At 60.0% G+C, this 13,493-nt stretch overlaps 1 protein-coding gene across 1 annotated transcript; it reads right to left on the bottom strand.

The window, feature by feature from the left end:
- Positions 1 to 1,365: 1,365 nt before the first annotated feature.
- Positions 1,366 to 13,431, bottom strand: LOC137455134 (histidine--tRNA ligase, cytoplasmic-like). Its single transcript, XM_068165694.1, has 12 exons — positions 13,240 to 13,431; positions 13,028 to 13,147; positions 12,357 to 12,452; positions 11,541 to 11,666; positions 9,787 to 9,894; positions 9,054 to 9,152; positions 8,209 to 8,302; positions 7,639 to 7,766; positions 7,288 to 7,530; positions 5,478 to 5,594; positions 3,333 to 3,479; positions 1,366 to 2,082 (listed from the first exon to the last, which is right to left on the bottom strand). Exons 1-12 carry the CDS (start codon positions 13,393 to 13,395, stop codon positions 2,026 to 2,028), a joined length of 1,491 nt encoding a protein of 496 aa, XP_068021795.1. The 5' UTR covers positions 13,396 to 13,431; the 3' UTR covers positions 1,366 to 2,025.
- Between the last annotated feature and the right edge of the window lie 62 nt (positions 13,432 to 13,493).

Raw genomic sequence — 13,493 nt, 5'->3', positions numbered from 1 at the left:
CATGGCAGCGGCCCCGCGCCTGCGCACTGAGAGGGAGGCTGCGCCTGCGCAGTGCCGTCCCCGGCGTTGCCAGGGCAGCGGTCCCGCGTGCGGACACTGCGGCGGGAGAAAGGCTGCGCTGACGAGCTGCGGCCCCGCGCGTTGTCATAGCAACAGCTCCCGGCGAGCTCTGTGAGCTGCCGCAGCCGCAGCCGCGCCTGCGCGGTCCCGCCGCCATCGTTGCCGTGGCAACAGCCCCGCGCCTGCGCACTGCGGCCGCCCGCACCGGCGCGGCCCCGGCGCTGGGCCGGAGCAGCCCGCCCCGGCCGTTGCCATGGCGCTGCGGGTTGGCGCCTGGGCTCCCCGGCCCGGCGAGGAGCGCCTGGCTCGGTTCCGTGTCTGCTTTCTCTGTGTGAAGATGCGGGGGATAAATCCCACCCTAAGCGTCTCACCCAGGCTTGAGCCGTGGGCCCAAACCACCCTCACGAAGCTCAACAAGGCCCCGTCCGAGGTCCTGAACCTGGGTCGGGGCAACCCCAAGCACAAATGCAGGCTGGGTGAGGAGCGGCTGGAGAGCAGCCTGGAGGAGCAGTTGAGGGTGGCAGGTGGTGACAAACTCCCCAGGAGCCAGCAATGGTCACTGGCAGCCCGGCAGCCACAGGTCTGCATCAAAAGATGTGTGGCCAGCAGCACAAGGAGGGGATTCTGCACCCCAGCTCTGACCCCACCTGCAGCACTGCCTCCAGCTTTGGGGCCACAAGGACATGGAAGTGGTGGAGAGGCTCCAGAGGAGGTCACCAAGATGAGCAGAGGGCTGGAGAACCTCTGCTATGGGCATAGGCTGGGAGTCTTGGGGCTGTTCAGCCTGGAGAAGAGAAGGCTGCAGGGAGACCTCAGAGCAGCCTTCCAGGACCTGAAGGGCTCCAGGGGAGCTGGGGAGGGGCTTTGGACAAGGGCTGGCAGTGCCAGGACAAGGAACAACAGCTTTAAGTTGGAAGAGAAGAGATTGAGACTGGAGTCTTGGTAGTGAGGCTGGGGAGACTCTGGCACAGGTTGCCCAGGGAGGCTGTGGCTGCCTCCTGCCTGGAGGTATTCAAGGCCAGGCTGGATGAGGCCTTGAGCAGCCTGGGCTGGTGGGAGGTGTCCCTGCCCAGGGCAAGGGGTTGGAACTGGGTGGCCTTGAAGGTCCCTTCTGACCCAACTCATTCTATGACTCTGTGAGTCCTCAGGCTATCATGCAAGCAGCGGTGCATGGGTGGAAGTTGAGACATCTCTCTTTATCATGAGATCATTGAACCTTCTTTGGTTTCCATCTGTCTTTGAGCAGCTCAGTCGTCACCTCAGAGCAGCTGCTGTCACCACACTCAAACAAAGGTCCCAGGACAATTTTTGTTTTGTTCTTTGGGGGTTTTTAATCTATAAAAAACAGAGTTCTTCACACTCACCCCTGCTGCAACCTGCCTGCCTGGCTGCACCAGCCCCTGTCTCGTGTCCCTTCCTGAGCAGACCCACAGTGCCCACAGGCCCTTGTCACAGCCCAGCGTTTGGCCCCACACTCCATGTCAGAGGCTGGCTGCAGGCTGGGGCTGGCCCCTGCAGTTCTCAGAGGAGTGAAGGTAGCCTTCCACTGGCACCCTCTCCTGTGTCCTCAGCCTGCAGGCACCCAGCACTCCACATATTCCCCCACACATCACACTCTGGAGCTGCTCCTGCTTGAGCTGCATTGTGTCCATCCCTGCTGGTGCCACCACCACAGCCTCCTGCCGTGGATGGGAATGGCTGCAGAGGGACAGGTACTGCAAGATTAAGAACCCACAAGCTTGACCCAGCCTTCAGAGCAGTTGACCAGATGGTTAACCTGGTAACTTTTCTAGCCCACTTGCTCCTTTCTGAGCAGATGTCCCCTGTTGGCACTGCCTCAGCCCAGGCAGGTGAGTCTCATGCTAGTGGATGGTGACCAGACCTCAGTGGTAGGTGCACGGCTAAGGGTGCTGGAGGACTCCACTTGTACAGGAGCTCAGCCAAGCAGCTCTGGCCAGGGAAGTCCTAGGGCTCCAGCCTTCTCCTGATCTCATCAACAAGCTCTGCTCTTGGGATGTCAACCTACAAAGCAAACAGAGAGGAGGGGGCAGCACTGGAACCCTGAGCAGCACAGGGTTTGAGCTGCCCCTAAGGAGTTTGGGACTGGACTGAGAATCCCACTCTGCTGTCTCAAATCTTGTGTGGTGTTCAACAGCCCTTGATGACCCCAAATTGCCCTCTTCTGGCCCTGCCTTTTCTCCCTTCTGGCTCAAGGCCAGACCTGCTCCTTGCAGCTACATTATCAATAGGAAGAGACCAGTTCTGTGTGGGCAGGGCAGTGCCACTGCAGCTGTGCCAAGGAAAGGTCCAGAGCGGACCCAACACTGGGAGGAGCTGATGCAAATTAGCTCCTCCTACCCACACTTCCTATGGACATTGGGGATGCCACCCAGATCCCAGGTGCAGAAAGAGACAGCAACATTTTGATCCCACCCCCAAAGAACTAAAGATCCTGTGAGACACTGCTGGATCCAAGGGTGGAGATATCTCACTGTCAGGGCTTGGGCTGGTGGAGGGTAGCTCCATAGAGAAGGACCTTGGTGGGCATGGGACAGCAATGTGGCCTGGTGGCCCAACAAGACCAATGGTATGCTTGGGTGCATTAAGGAGTGTGACCAAGAGAGCTTCTCCTCCCCCTCTGCTCAGGCCTAGCTAGACCACATTTGCAATACTGTGCCCAGTTCTGGGCTCCCCAGTTCAAGAGGGACAGGGATCTGCTGGAGAGTCCAATGGAGGCTGTGAGGATGATGAAGGGGCTAGAGCAGCTGTGTGAGGAAGAGAGGTTTAGAGCCCTGGGGTCGTTCAGAGTGGGAAGGAGAAGGCTGAGAGGGAATCTGATCAATGTCTATAGATATCTGAGGGGTGGGGGTCAGGATGAAGGGGCCGTGCTCCTTTTGGTAGTGCCCAGTGACAGGACAACGAATATCGGCTACAAGCTGGAACCCAGAAGGTTCCACCTCAACATGAGAAAGTTCTTTGGTGTGAGGGTGCTGGAGCAGGCTGCCCAGAGAGGTTGTGGAGTCTCCTTCTCTGGAGACTCTCAAAACCCACCTGGATGTGTTCCTGTGTGCCCTGCCCTGGGTCACCCTGCTCTGGTAGGGGGCTTGGACTGGATGATCTCTGGAGATCCCTTTCAGCCCCTCCCTCTGCGATTCAGATCTGCACTGCAGCCCCCCAAAGAAACACCACTCCCGAGGGAAACCCCAGAGGCTGTCAGCTATCTCCAGACCATGGCAGCACTCCCCAGGCCTGGGGTGAATGTCCATCCTCACCTCCTGCCTGGTGCTGACATCTCGCAGCTTGACAACTCCACCTGCCAGCTCCTGCTCTCCCACGATGGCAGCGAGGGGGATGCCTGTGTCCTCACAGTACTGCAGCTGCTTCAGCAGCTTTGGATCCTTCCTGTACAGCATCTCTGCCTAGAGGGAAGGGGGGGAGAAGGGAGAAGGAAAGGGGGGGGAGAAGGGAGAAGGAAAGGGGGGGGAGAAGGGAGAAGGAAAGGGGGGGGAGAAGGGAGAAGGAAAGGGGGGGGAGAAGGGAGAAGGAAAGGGGGGGGAGAAGGGAGAAGGAAAGGGGGGGGGAGAAGGGAGAAGGAAAGGGGGGGGAGAAGGGAGAAGGAAAGGGGGGGGAGAAGGGAGAAGGAAAGGGGGGGGAGAAGGGAGAAGGAAAGGGGGGGGAGAAGGGAGAAGGAAAGGGGGGGGAGAAGGGAGAAGGAAAGGGGGGGGAGAAGGGAGAAGGAAAGGGGGGGGAGAAGGGAGAAGGAAAGGGGGGGGAGAAGGGAGAAGGAAAGGGGGGGGAGAAGGGAGAAGGAAAGGGGGGGGAGAAGGGAGAAGGAAAGGGGGGGGAGAAGGGAGAAGGAAAGGGGGGGGAGAAGGGAGAAGGAAAGGGGGGGGAGAAGGGAGAAGGAAAGGGGGGGGAGAAGGGAGAAGGAAAGGGGGGGGAGAAGGGAGAAGGAAAGGGGGGGGAGAAGGGAGAAGGAAAGGGGGGGGAGAAGGGAGAAGGAAAGGGGGGGGAGAAGGGAGAAGGAAAGGGGGGGGAGAAGGGAGAAGGAAAGGGGGGGGAGAAGGGAGAAGGAAAGGGGGGGGAGAAGGGAGAAGGAAAGGGGGGGGAGAAGGGAGAAGGAAAGGGGGGGGAGAAGGGAGAAGGAAAGGGGGGGGAGAAGGGAGAAGGAAAGGGGGGGGAGAAGGGAGAAGGAAAGGGGGGGGAGAAGGGAGAAGGAAAGGGGGGGGAGAAGGGAGAAGGAAAGGGGGGGGAGAAGGGAGAAGGAAAGGGGGGGGGAGAAGGGAGAAGGAAAGGGGGGGGAGAAGGGAGAAGGAAAGGGGGGGAGAAGGGAGAAGGAAAGGGGGGGGAGAAGGGAGAAGGAAAGGGGGGGGAGAAGGGAGAAGGAAAGGGGGGGGAGAAGGGAGAAGGAAAGGGGGGGGAGAAGGGAGAAGGAAAGGGGGGGGAGAAGGGAGAAGGAAAGGGGGGGGAGAAGGGAGAAGGAAAGGGGGGGGAGAAGGGAGAAGGAAAGGGGGGGGAGAAGGGAGAAGGAAAGGGGGGGGAGAAGGGAGAAAGAAAGGGGGGGGGAGAAGGGAGAAAGAAAGGGGGGGGAGAAGGGAGAAGGAAAGGGGGGGGAGAAGGGAGAAGGAAAGGGGGGGGGAAGGGAGAAGGAAAGGGGGGGGGAAGGGAGAAGGAAAGGGGGGGGAGAAGGGAGAAGGAAAGGGGGGGGGAAAGAAAGGACAATGCTGAGTTGTTCACTCAGAAATTTACTCCCTACCTATCCTGAAGCAAAGCAGCCAGCACCAAAACCCAACCCACAACTCTGCTTCCTTATTCCTGCAGCAAGGAGCTCTCTTTACAGCTCTCAGTTTCTCTCCTTCTCTGCCTCTGACATCTCAGGCAGGTCCTCACCTTGAGTTGCTCACAGCTCATGGGGCAGCTCTTCCTGTGCTTCATAGAATCACAGAATGGCTCAGGTCAAAGAGGCCTCAGAGATCATCTGCTCCAATCCCCCCACCATGGGCAGGGACACCTTGGCTGCTCAAGACCTCATCCTACCTGGCCTTGAACATCCCCAAGGAGGAGGCCTCCCTGGGCAGCCTGTCCCAATACCTCCCCACCCTCATACTGAGGAACTTCTTCCTAAGATCCAGTCCAAACCTACTCTCCCTCAGCATCAAACTGTTCCCCTTGTCCTGTCTCTAGACACCCTCAGGAAAAGTTCCTCTGCAGCCTTCCTGCAGGATTCCTTCAGGTACTGGAAGGCAGCTCTAGGATCCCCCTGGAGCCTTCTCTAGACTGCACAACCCCAGCTCCCTCAGCCTGGCCTCGTATCAGAGGTGTTCCAGGCCTTGCTCCGGGGGCCTCAGCCCAGCCCCTTTGTCTCCTTTTGTCCCTCTCTCACCCACAGCACTGCCAAGCCCAAGCCCTTCCTTTACCTTGATTCCTGCATCCCACAGCTCAGAGATGAGCTGCAGCCTGGCAGCCAGCAGGTGTCTGTGAGGTGTCGCCACCAGCACTTGGGTCTCAGTCATCCGAATCTTCTCACCAGAAGCCTGCAGGGACAGACACACTCCTGGGCTCTGAGGCAACCTGCAGCTCCCAACCAAAGCTCAGTTCACCTCCTCTTCACACCTTCACACAGCTCCCAACCCCAGCCCACCTAAAAGCCACTCAGCACCATGCACTGACCATCATCCAGAAGCAAAGGAAGTGCAGCCTGGACACGAGGCACACACAGAGTCTGAGCTGTGGAACCTTGGCCTCCCTCCTGGATGGGGCCTGGACAGCTTTCCCATGTCCCTTTGATTCTCCAGACACAATCACACTGCCCCAGCCTCACTTGCTGTGAATCAAGGCTCAGAACTAAACGGAGATAGACTTCTCCTCCCCATCTGCTCTGCCCTGGTGAGCCCTCAGTTGGAAATTGGGTCCAGTTCTGGGCTCCCCAGTTCAACAGACAGAGAACTGCTGGAGAGGGTCCAGTGCAGGCTACAAAGATCCTGAGGAGCCTGGGAGGAGGAAAGGCTGAGAGCCCTGGGGCTGTGAAGCCTAGAGAAAAGCAGTCCCAGAGAGGATCTGAGCAATGCTCAGCAAAGCTAAAGGGCAGGGGGCAGGAGGCTGGGGCCAGACTCTTGTCAGTAGTGCCCAGGGATGGGCCATGGGGCAATGGGCACAAACTGGAACACAGAAAGTTATATCTGAAGAGAAGGAGAAACTTATTTGTTGTGAGGGTGCTGGAGACCTGGAGCAGGCTGTCCAGAGAGGTTGTGGAGTCTCCTTGTGTGGAGAGCTTCCAACCCTGCCCTGGGCATTGTGCTCCTGGGCAAGCTGCTGTGGGTGCCCTGCTGGAGTGGGGTGGGTTAGATTGGGTGAACTCCAGAGGTCCCTTCCAGCCCCAACCCTGCTGGGATTGTGGGGTTTCATGAACTCCATTGTGGGCTTTCCCAGGGTGCTCATTACAAAGTGACACCAAAGCTGACACCAAAGTCATCACCCCACAGTCTCCAGGACAGAGAACATCACAGGCAAGAAACAGAAGCAAAGCAATTAGGGGATCAAGTTCAGAGCCAGGAGCAGATCTCAGGGCCCACATCCAAGCTTCCTAGGGGTTTGCAACAAAATACTGCCCTCAGGTGCCCACACCTGCTGGAAAGGCTTCTGTCTGCTGTGCGTGGGCACTGAGGCATGAGAGAAGCCACCCTCTGCCCCCAAACCCTCCTTCCCCTGCACACCATCAAGCTGCAGAGCTCTGCAGAAACACCAGAGAGTCTCCAGTACCTGAAGGGGGCTACAAGAAGGATGGAGAGAGACTGTTTGCAAAGGCCTGCACGGACAAGACCAGGGGCAATGGCTTCAAACCAGAGCAGAGTGGATTCAGATTGGATGTGAGGAACGAGTTCTGTACCATGAGGGTGGCATAGCACTGCAACAGGTTGCCCAGGGAGGTGGTTGAGGCCCCATGCCTGAAGACATTCAAGGTGAGGCTGGGCAGGGCTCTGGGCAACCTGGTCTAGTTGGGGATGTCCCTGCTGAGTGTGGAGAGGTAAGAGTAGATGACCTGTGGAGGTCCCTTCCAGCCCAGATCATTCCATCACAGTCCATTAGAGGTCGGAAGGGACCTCAAGAGATCACGGGACCCAACCCCCCCTGCCAGAGGAGGACCACTCAGGGTACTCTGCACAGGAATGCATCCAGGATTTTATGCTTCTATGTCCCCTGGAGACCCGAGCCCCCTGCAGCACTCACCTTGAGCCTGCGCTCCAGGATGGAGAAGATCCTCTCGATGCCGATGCTGACCCCCACGCAGGGCACCCTGCGGCCCTTGGGGTCAAACATCCCAACCAGGCCATCGTAGCGCCCGCCGCCGGCCACGCTGCCCACGCCCAGGGGCTCCTCCCCAGCCTGCCCCTCCTGCTGCAGCAGCACAGCCTCGTAGATCACCCCTGTGTAATAGTCCAGGCCCCGCGCCAGGCTCAGGTCGAAGCGGATCTGCAGGACACCAGGGCAGCTCCAGCACCGGGGGCAAGGAGGGGCCCCACGAGGGCTGCCCACCCACGAGGGCTGTGCCCCATCCCCCCTGCCCCTGCAGCTCCTCACCTTGCCAGTGATGCCAAACAGGGTCAGGTACTCGAACAGCAGCTTCATGTCCCCCAGCCCCTCCCTGGCCAGCTTGTTCTGGGACAGCTTTGGGTCCTGCAGGAGCTGCTCGATCAGCTCCAGGCCACCTGTGGGCAGGAGCCGCAGCTCAGGTCGGCAGCAGCTGCCAGGACAGGGCTGGGCAGCTCTGCCTGGGGCTGGCACTGCTGCAGCTGTGGCCCTGGGCAGCACTGCCTGGGGCTGGCACTGCTGCAGCTGTGGCCCTGGGCAGGCCAAGGGTAGGGGCTGGGCAGCACTGCCTGGGGCTGGCACTGCTGCAGCTGTGGCCCTGGGCAGCTCTGCCTGGGGCTGGGCAGCACTGCAGCTGTGGCCCTGGGCAGGCCAAGGGCAGGGGGCTGGGCAGCACTGCCTGGGGCTGGCACTGCTGCAGCTGTGGCCCTGGGCAGCTCTGCCTGGGGCTGGGCAGCACTGCAGCTGTGGCCCTGGGCAGGCCAAGGGCAGGGGCTGGGCAGCACTGCAGCTGTGGCCCTGGGCAGGCCAAGGGCAGGGGCTGGGGGCAGCGGCGCTCACCCTGCAGCCGGACGTACTCCCCAATGCGCTCCGCGGCCTCGGGGCACAGCCCCTTCTCTGCCACCATCTCGCTCCTCACCTCCTCCCACGACATCTGCCAGGGACACAACAGCAGCACTGGAATATTGCATCCAGCTCTGGGCTCCCCAGCTCAGGAGGGACAAGGATCTGCTGGAGAGAGTCCAAGGAAGGCTACAAGGATGCTGAAGGGACTGGAGACTGCCTGGTGAGGAGAGGCTGAGAGCCCTGGGACAGAGTCTGGAGAGGAGAAGGCTGAGAGGGATCTGATCAATGTCTATCAATAACTGAAGGCTGGGGGTCAGGAGGGAGGGGACAGGCTCTGCTCAGTTGCACCCTGGGATAGGACATGAGGCAGTGGATATAAACTCCAGCACAGGAGGTTCCACCTCAACAGGAGGAGGAACTTCTGCACTGTGAGGGTCACAGAGCCCTGGAGCAGGCTGCCCAGAGAGGTTGTGGAGTCTCCTTCTCTGGAGACTTTCAGGACCATCTGGATGCATTCCTGTGTGGACCTATGGTCCAGCTCTGGCAAGGGGGTTGGACTGGAAGATCTCCATAGGTCCCTTCCAACCCCTAACATCCTGTGAGGCTGTGAACATCTGGTGCTGCAGCACCTGCTCACACCTGCTGTCTCCACCAGCAGTCAGCCACCTCACCAGTGCCACCCAGGAACTGGGGGGGAACACCAGGACTTGTTGCTAACCACACCCAAGAGCTCCCCAGAGCCCTCCCAAGCACCAGCAGTCCTATGCTGAGGACAGCCTCCACCCTGCCCTGCCTAACCCAAACCACCCACCCCAGACTGGAGCCATCCCCACACTGACCTTGTCCAGCTTGTCCACAGTGGAGCACATGGTGATGAATTTGCTCTCTGGGATGCCACAGACAGCGAAGATACCATTCAGAACCAGCCTGTGGTTGACCTGAGGGGGCAAGAAGGGCACTTGGCTGCAAGGATGTCCCCCCCATCACCATTTCCTCCTGCCCCAGCTGCACTGCTGCTGCTTCCTCCTGCCCTTCCACCAGCACCTCAGTCTCATGGGAAGGGAAGGTGCAGAGGTATCATAGAAACACAGAACTGTAGAGGTTGGAAAAGACCTTAGAGGTCATCCAGTCCAACACTCACTCAGAGCTCACAATCCATTATTGCAGCTCAGCCACTGCCACTGAACCACAGCCCTCAGTAACACATCTAGGCAGCTTTTAAACAGCTCCAGGGATGGGGACTCCACCACCTCCCTGGGCAGCCTGGGACAGTGCCTGAGAGCCCTTGCTGGGAAGAAATTTCTCCTAATGTCCAACCTGAACCTCCCCAGGCACAACTTGGGGCCATTTCCTCTTGTCCTGGCACTTGACCAACCCCCACCTCACTCCAACCTCCTCTCAGGGAGCTGTAGAGAGCAATGAGGCCTCCCCTCAGCCTCCTCTTCTCCAGGCTGAACAATCCCAGGCCCCTCAGCTGCTCCTCAGCAGACCAGTTCAAGGCCCTTCCAGCAGCTTGGTTCCTCTTCCAAGCAGCTAAGGTGGTGATATGAAACCACTCAACCCTGCTCTCACCTTGATGATGAAGTCCCCAAGCTGCAGGTCACTCAGGATCTCATGTATGACCTTCAGGCACTCAGCATCAGGAATCATTGGGTCAAACTGTCCAGCAATGTCAAAGTCCTGCAGGCAGAAGAGGCAGCAGAGGCTCCTGGCAACAGCTGAGAGGCTTCAGCTTGTGGCAGGGACATCACAAACGGTTTGGGCTGCAAGGGACTTCCAAAGCTCATCCAGTCCAATCCCCTGCACTCAGCAGGGACATCCTCCACTAGAGCAGGTTGCCCAGAGCCCTGTCCAGCCTCACCTTGAATACCTCCAGGGATGGGTCCCCAACCACCTCCCTGGGCAACCTGTTCCAGTGTTCCACCACCCTCATGGTCCAGAGCTTGTTCCTAAACTTGTCCACTAGTGACAGGACTGATTTAAATCTCAGAGCTGCAGTTTGAAGGTCTCACAGCCCAGGTGTGGTGCAGGTCTCACACAGCTCTGCAGGGGGTAGGAAAGGCAGGACCTCAGGGTCAGCAGAGCAGGCCCTCAGCCACTGTGGTTGAGAGAAGGTTCCAGAACACTGACCATACATAAGCACAGCTCAGATTTGAGTATTGGAGCCAAATCAGAGGACAAATGGAGCCAGGTTGTCCTCAGAGCAGTGAGTCTGAAGTTGAAGACTCTCTCCTTGGAGTGGGATGGTACCCAGGGTAAGCCCTTTGAAGGGCAAGAGCCTTCATCTCTCAGGTGAGGGCTCTGTGCATGTTGCATTCTCCTCCCTAAAGCTTAAGTCATGGAACCACAGACTCACTGTGGGTGGAACAGACCTTTAAGACCATTAAGTCCAACCCTTAACCCAGCACTGCCAAGTCACCACGGAGCCATGGCCCTCAGCAGCACAACTCCGTGGCTATTAAAGCATTCTGGGGATGAGGACTCCACACTGCCCAGGGCAGCCTGGGCCAGAGTTTGACAACCTTTTTGGGGAAGAAAATACTCCTCATGTCCAACATAAACCTGACCTGGGACAACTTGAGGCCATTTCCTCTCACCCTGTCACTTATTAAGAGGGAGGAATCCAACCCCCGCCTCACTGCAGCCTCCCCTCAGCCTCCTCCACACTAAACACCCCCAGCTCCCTCAGCTGCTCCTTCCCAGCCCTCTTCTCCAGACCCTTCCCCAGCTTTGTTGCCCTTCTCTGGACCTGCTCCAGCTCCTCAATGTCCTTCTTGGAGTGAGGAGCCCAAAACTGAACCCAGGATTCAAGGTGCAGCCTCCCCAGTGCCCAGTCCAGGGCCACAATCCCTACCCTGCTCCTGCTGCCCACACCATTGCTGCTCCAGGCCAGGCTGCTGCTGCCCTTCTTGGCCACCTGGGCACAGCCTGTGTAGGATTAAACTCCCTTTGCCTAATATCCAGACCTATAGGTTCCCAACATTCTCATCCCAAAACATCTTCCCCATGAGGGTGGTGAGAGACTGGCACAGGTTGCCCAGGCAGGTGCTGGCAGCCTCATCCCTGGAGGTTTTAAAGCCAGCTTGGATGTGGCTGTGAGCAACCTGCTGTAGTGTGAGGTGTCCCTGCCCATGGCAGGGGGTTGGGACTGGCTGAGCCTTGAGGTCCCTTCCAACCCTGACAATTCTATGCTCCTATCTCATTGTTGAGCAGATGCCTCCCACAGCACAGCTGCACAAGGGTCATCACAGCCCTGCAGCAGCTGAGGACAGCTCAAGCAGCAAAGGCCCAGCACCCCCAGCCCTGGCCAGCAGCACAACACTCACGCACTGGTAGAACTCCCTGTGGCGGCCCCGGGTCGTGGCAGGGTTGTCCCTCCGGTAGACCTTGGCCACCTGGTAGCGCTTCATGGTGTTGAGCTTGTTCATGGCCAGGTAGCGAGCAAAGGGCACCTGGGTGCTCAGGAGTTAAGGGTGGCAACGTGGAGACCCCCTGAGCTGAACCACACCAACCCCCTTGGCTTTGCCACCTGCCCGATCTCTAGGGACACCTTCAGCCCTCGCTGGCAAGGAGCACGATGAACCATGCTGAGGCCCTCCAAGGGCAGGGCCACTCCATCCCCTCCTTCTGCACCAGTATCATGGTGCCTTGCAAACCACAGCCCTCTGGCAGGTGGCTGCACCCTCTCTGGGTGTGAGCAGAGAAGGTTCAACCTGTGGCACAGATATAGGGAGTTAACCAGAGAGCTCTGTGGTGAGGCAGTGGAGGTGGCAGGGCCAGAAGGGACATCCTGCAGCACACAGCTCTGCTGGCTCAGAACTGCTGAGGCTCTGGAGAGGAGGGATGGGCAGGACAGGGGAACTGGGAGGAGGCAAAACCAGTAGAATGGAGCACACTGGTGCATGCCCATAGCCTGGGGAAGGAAAGGCAACACTGCTGCAGAGCCAGGCTGTGGGCTGCTCTGAGCTGGGTCACAGCAACCCGCACTGCTCAGCGGCAAGGGGAGGTTCCACCACCCAGGTGGGACCCACAGGCAGGTCAGGGGTGGCCCAGCGTGGTGGTGTGGCGGCAAGCTCAGTGTGTTCCCATGGCCTTGGTGTGCCCCCATGGCCTTGGTGTGCCTCTGTCCCCAGGCAGGATACAGTCAGGTCGTAGCGCAAGGCCAGCAGCTCTCCTCCCTGGTCCTGCAGCTCGTAGATGAGCTTTGCTCCCTCCCCATACTTCCCGACCAAGGTCTCCTGCAGAGAGGTGGTGGAGGCTGGCAGGGTGGCCAAGGGCTGGGGTGGCTTTGGGGTACAGTCACCCAGGCACCCCTGAGCCCCGAAGTGAAGCAGAGATGAGGGTTTGGAGAGTCTGATGTCCCCATCCCCCTCCACACAAGGGGGACCCCAGAAGGGCTGTCATGGTTCACCCCACACAGCCATGTCCCACGCAGGGGGAGCCCTCCAGTCCTGAAGAAAGAAGACGAGACCCCCACCAGCCCCCCAAGGAAGCACAGAGAAGGGGTCCCACAGCCCCATGGGGAAGCAGATGGGGAGGGAGTGCGGTCCCACAGCCCCCCGAGGAGAGCAGAGAAGGGTTTCATATCCCTCCCGGGGGCGCAAAAAGGGCGCACCACACCCCAACACCCTGGGGAAGCAGAGGGGGATCCGACAGGCCCCCGGGGAAGCAGAGGGAGGTGCCACAACCCCCGCCCGGGCAAGCAGAGGGGGAAGTCCCGGAGCCCCGTGGGGGAGCAGTGCGGGGGGAGAGTCCCACAACCCTCATGAGAGCCACCCCCCACACCATGGAGGATGGCCACGAGCCCCCTCACCCGCAGCTCCAGCACCGGGGTGTCGAGGGGGGCGGCCCCATGCCGCTTGAAACAGGCGATCGCGGTGGCGAGAAGCCGGTCACGGAGCACCACGTGAGCGGGGTGGTGGTCGCGGGTGCCCTGTACCGGGACGGAGAGCGGCCGTCAGCGGCGGGGACGGGCGGGCGCAACTGCCGGTGACCGCCGGCGTAACCCCCGCTCCCCGCCGTTACCTTGGGGGTCTTCAGAACCAAGCTCCGCCCGCCGCCGGCCGAGCCCCCAGGCGCTCCCCGCACCCGCCGGGAAAGGAGCCCCGGCGGACGGGGCGGCCAGAGCAAGGAGAGGCTCCGCAGGCAGCGGGCGGCAGCGAGCGGCCCCGGCCGCAGCATGGCTGGCGCCGGGCAGCCTGGAAGCGGCGGCGCCCCACGTGAGCCGGCGCCGCTCTAGCCCTGCGCGGCGCCACTCGCTGGTTCCTGGCGGGCACTCG

Source organism: Melanerpes formicivorus, unplaced genomic scaffold (genome assembly GCF_026170545.1).
Source record: "Melanerpes formicivorus ecotype bairdi unplaced genomic scaffold, bMelFor1.0.p_v2 SCAF_91, whole genome shotgun sequence".
In the NCBI taxonomy this organism is placed as follows: Eukaryota; Metazoa; Chordata; class Aves; order Piciformes; family Picidae; genus Melanerpes; species Melanerpes formicivorus.
Note: the sequence above shows the minus strand (reverse complement) of the source record. Positions and strands in the feature narration are given on the sequence as shown.

Coding starts and splice junctions, on each gene's coding strand:
- LOC137455134 (XM_068165694.1), bottom strand. CDS start 13,395: ATGCTGCGGCCGGGGCCGCTCGCTGCCGCCCGCTGCCTGCGGAGCCTC. Junction 11,667..12,356: donor CCTTGCGCTACGACCTGACT/GTATCCTGCCTG, acceptor CTGAGCACCCAG/GTGCCCTTTGCTCGCTACCT. Junction 3,480..5,477: donor TGTGGGATGCAGGAATCAAG/GTAAAGGAAGGG, acceptor CCTTCCCTCTAG/GCAGAGATGCTGTACAGGAA.